The sequence below is a fragment of the Phalaenopsis equestris genome, unplaced genomic scaffold, assembly GCF_001263595.1.
Source record: "Phalaenopsis equestris unplaced genomic scaffold, ASM126359v1 Scaffold000224, whole genome shotgun sequence".
Taxonomy (NCBI): domain Eukaryota; kingdom Viridiplantae; phylum Streptophyta; class Magnoliopsida; order Asparagales; family Orchidaceae; genus Phalaenopsis; species Phalaenopsis equestris.
Window position 1 is genome coordinate 3,435,578 of NW_018164666.1, and position 4,726 is coordinate 3,440,303.

Genomic DNA, 4,726 nt, shown 5'->3' on the forward strand with positions numbered 1-4,726 from the left:
ATATATATATATATATATCAAAGAACATAGTTATATAAATTAGCTATGTACTCTTTTTTTTTTTGATAAGGAGAGAGAAGATAAACATAAACATGTGCATACTCACTACTTAGCCAAGAAAATGGAATACATAGTTATTATATAGTCATGTGCTAATTAATTATAATGAGTAAATGTAATGATTTATACAAAGTTTTATGTGCAATATTCACACTTAATAATTTCTCTCATTCGTGGCCTACTAGGAGTTGGAATGGAAGTTTTATACATCTCAAAATTATTAGATTTTTGAGTAATTGTCAAAATAGTCCCCGAATATTTACATAAGACATTTTTAGTCTCAAATTTTTTAGAAGTGTCATAGTAATTCCCGACTAATTTAAAATTAAGCGGTAATAGTTCTCCATATGGACTATTTCTGCCACAATTTAAAGAGTCTGACGACTATTTTGATACTTCTATAAACTTTGAGATTAAAACGTCTCCATATAAATAATCAGAGACAATTTTAACAATTTATTGTTAGAATTTAAAAAAAAAATAATTTTGATAAAGGAGTAATTCAAAATTTAATATTATTTTTATCTTAAAATAAATTCGATCAATTTGAACTTTATTATAAAAACAAAAAATTAATGCATTAAATATTTGATTGGTCTAGAAAAAGGAATATTTTAGCATAATTTGTTGAGAAGGTCTATTATGTATGAAAAATTAAGATGCAATAATTACAAAATTGGAGAAGTGAAATAAATTTATTTATATCACAACTTCTCAATGGTTGGAAGGTAACCAACCAAGAACTTGCTTAGAGGCTACAATAAAGGAGCCAATCCTAACTATTCCACCAAAACCGCAACTAACTCCATCGTCATAAGTAACCCATCCTCCGGTTTTAAATCCAATCCAACGGTCAGAAATGCATCCGTAATAATTGTATTGCTTGCCTTAAAGGCAGTAAATATAAATGTACACGTGACACGTGGACGTCCGATTCATGTGCTAGGCCTTCAAAGTTTCGGCTCTTTATTTTCTCAATAAGAATTTAAAAACCAATTTTCTTGAAAAAGAAAAAGAAATTATTTGAGTAATTTATATTATAAAAATGATTTAATTTCTTAATTCTCATTATCTTTCAATCTAATTATATTTAAGCATAAATTATTAGATAAATATAACTCTTTATTCTCTTGTATTGCTTTGAGATTATTGTGATATCAAAGAAAAATATATATATATAAGCTCTTTTTCGCTTGAGAAAATATTACGTCTGTATTTTCGGACGACGGCATGATGTAATTTATCTCTTCATCCGCATGTCAGATTATTCGAACATAATATTTTCTAGCGAATATTTAGAAATGTTTAATAATAATAAAAAAAAAACAATATGCTAACCTTGCTACACCTCGGTATTTTGAGACTCCTCTTGAGAATCCACTGCTCTTCCTGCATTTTAAAAAAATAAAATAATATAATATAATGATAATTAATCAATTATTTTATTGTGATAATCCATTTTTATATTTTTGGCCGTGATTTTACCGTCTTAAGGATCCAATATACTCTTCCTTGGACTGCGCTTCCATTTCTTTCACCTCCGCTGTGTAGTTTGAAAGCTGCCATTTTTATACAAATAGAAATCATATTAATAAAAAGAAAAAAGGGAAAAGAAATAAAAACAGATGAACAAAAAATAAAAAAATATATATATAAATTACAGGAAAATTCAATATGGTGTCCTGCCCCCAATACTTCAATGCAGCTAAATCATATGCCCGAGCTGCAGCTTCTTCATCATCATATGCTCCTATATGCGCAAGAAATCTTAAGAAAAATCTCTCTAAAAGTATAAAAACTTAAATTATAAGTTTATCTCCATTGTTTTTTCATCTTTACAATTCATCACACTCACCAAGATAAACTGCATTGCATTCGAATTCCATCCACAGCAGCAATCAAAAAGTGAGAAAGAAAACATAAAACAAAGTATTAATTATGACAATATAATCTCAGAAACACAATAATAATAAATAAATAAATATATATACAAATAAAAACCTTGTCTTCCTTTCTTGTTTTGCGAATGATTCCAGCAATTCTTATCCCACAGATGAGCTTCATATCTTCCAGTCCACCTATGCCTGAAAAAATCCAATTTTGAAAACAAAGTTTGAACAGAGAGATCAAAGAAAGCATTTTTATTCATTTCTGATTCCTGATTTCATAAACCGAAAACTAAAATAAAAGTTTAATCCTCTCTCTTTGAAACAAAACTCAAATTTCTCATCAACAAAAACAAAAAAAAAAAAATCACAAATTTTCATCAACCAAACAAATCGCTGAAAGCTAATTTCAAAAAAATTCATACAGCTTTTCCATTTCCATTTCACCTTCAGTGTAAGAAAAACGAGGACAGATCTGCAAAAAGAGAAAAGAGAAAAGAAAAAAAGAAAGAACCTTGTAACGCCACGATAAATGGAGCTCCTCCGAGATGGAGATTCTCTCGGCACGCTTTTCCTCGTCCTCCTCACCTTTTCAATGCCGTTTAAGTTTCCTCTGTTACAGTTGTTTGTTACAGAAGTGGAAGCAGGGGTGCTCTGTTTCTTCTTCGCCATTTTAGAACTGAGTTGTCGAAGGGGGAAGAAGGTGGGAGAGATATATGGAGAAAGGAGGAAGAAGATGACAAAGTCATCAAGCGGAGAGCGTCTTAAAAAGCCGGCAAAGGTCGGACATTTTTGGAATAATGGAAATTAGATGGGCGCCGGCCTTCCTCTCTCTCTCTCTCTAAAACCTCTCTCTCTCTAAAACCTTCTGAGATGTAATTTTTTGGGAGATTATAAGGCCCCATTTGATTTTTCTTCTTGCAATAATAAAATTTGTTGTTTTAATTGTTTGGTTGGGTGCAGTAAAAATTAATTATGACTTTTAGATTAAATATACAATTAATGAAAATAAAATTGATTTTTTTAATTAAAAGAGCTGAAGGGATATGGAGCCGGGTCAATTTTTTATATTTTGATATTCGAATATGAATATTGAATGGGATAAATAAATAATAATTAAAGTCTTAGAATTTTATAGACATCAAATTTGGGCAAATAGACCACGATAAGTTGGGCTTTGAGTACAAGTGCGTGACAACTTTGGGTATTGATTTTGAGAGCATGGTAATAAAACCATAAGCTTTTGCATTTTAGAGATGAGAAGTTGTGCAAAGGGAATTTTATAAGGAAAAAAATTTTCTCTCATCCCTCTAATTGAGGAGGGATTATTCTCTCATGCGCCGTCCAGTGAATCTTTTTTAAAGAAAAAAAAATTAAAAATAGGTCCACTGACATACACTTTTTGGTAAATGAAGAGTTTTTATTGGCCCACCGCACGCAGAGATGCGTGCGGTGCGCGGACTCAATAATTTTACCTAATTGAGGAGGTACATCCTGATTTTAATTGGTCATGCAATCTCAATGTTTTGATTTTTGGTGGAGCTCAATTTTTTCATGTTTCTATCATACAAGTTTGATTTGAAACATTTTAAAGTTTTGAAAATTTTTAATATGATCGGAACAAATTTGACGGCCACCAATTTTTTAGATCATATTCACTCTTGGGTTTTTGTTTTTGTTTGTTTGTGAAAGTTCTCGCATGTTACTCTATAAAAAGAGGAACACATTAATGAATAGAGACATCGCTCATTCTTATATTTCATTTAGCTATGTGTAGAGGAAGAGATTGAAGAAATGGCTAATGGAGTTATAAGAGGTTAGATGTTAACTTTGTTGATGTTTAATTCTTAGGTGATTTACAATATATGACAAAGGAACTGAATTTGATCTTTGGAAGTAAGTGACATTTTTAAGGGAGAACTAATAATGGTCACAGTGGCTAGTGATTAGGAAGATGGGTTGACATAGAAATAAATAAGCTTTTCTTTATTTTTGGTGAGCATTGTAGATGGTGGGATCTTGTTCAAGTTTGAGGAGAGAATGAGATAGAGAGGGAGAGAGAAAGAAGAAGAAGAAAATTTTTTTTGGTAAACAATTATTTAGTATTTCTGTTAATAGGCTAGCGAATATATATATATATATATATATATATATCATATGATATTGTGGATGTAAGGGGATCTCGCTAAATGATGTAAACTCTATTGTGTTTTTTAGTGTTCTTCTTATGGGATGTCCTTATTTTGGTGTACATTATTACTATTAAGTATGTGCTTTTCTCTAAAAAGTTTGATTGAAGTTAGGCACTTTAGAGTTTTACGAGACAATTAGGAGTAAATGTCATATGAAGAAAACAAAGCGAGGATCAGTAGATTTATTTGACAACGACTTTAGGGATTAGAAATTTCAAATTGAGTATTATATATTCTAAAGAATTTTGCAAAAACCTATTTTTTGAATTTAATTAATAATTATACTACGCTTGAATAGACAATCATTAGGCGTTGTATGTTATTCATTGATAAAGAGTATTAACAAATTGAATGAGAGAGCCATAACTAGTGTAAAGAAAGCTCTATCTACCACATATGAAAAACATTGGCAACAAATAAGATATCTCTAATAAGAAAAATTTTCATTCTCAAGATGGTTAATGCACTTTCATAACCTAAATCTTTAACCTTATAATTAATAATACTTGTACTATAGTGTGATTATAGAGAGATTATTTGGAGCACCAAGTGAATGGATTTTTGTATATGTATGGTTATGAAATATAT

At 30.1% G+C, this 4,726-nt stretch overlaps 1 protein-coding gene across 1 annotated transcript in view; it reads right to left on the bottom strand.

Moving 5' to 3' along the window:
- The window catches only part of LOC110023426 (AP2-like ethylene-responsive transcription factor At1g16060), a 5,900-nt gene extending 3,107 nt beyond the window's left edge, over positions 1 to 2,793 (bottom strand). The window contains exons 1-6 of the mRNA XM_020722840.1: positions 2,461 to 2,793; positions 2,062 to 2,144; positions 1,916 to 1,924; positions 1,722 to 1,810; positions 1,546 to 1,619; positions 1,399 to 1,449 (exon numbers count right to left, since the gene is read on the bottom strand). Coding sequence (XP_020578499.1) covers positions 1,399 to 1,449; positions 1,546 to 1,619; positions 1,722 to 1,810; positions 1,916 to 1,924; positions 2,062 to 2,144; positions 2,461 to 2,618 — 464 coding nt within the window. The 5' untranslated portion in view covers positions 2,619 to 2,793. The remainder of the gene's footprint in view (positions 1 to 1,398; positions 1,450 to 1,545; positions 1,620 to 1,721; positions 1,811 to 1,915; positions 1,925 to 2,061; positions 2,145 to 2,460) is intronic.
- Positions 2,794 to 4,726: the final 1,933 nt, after the last annotated feature.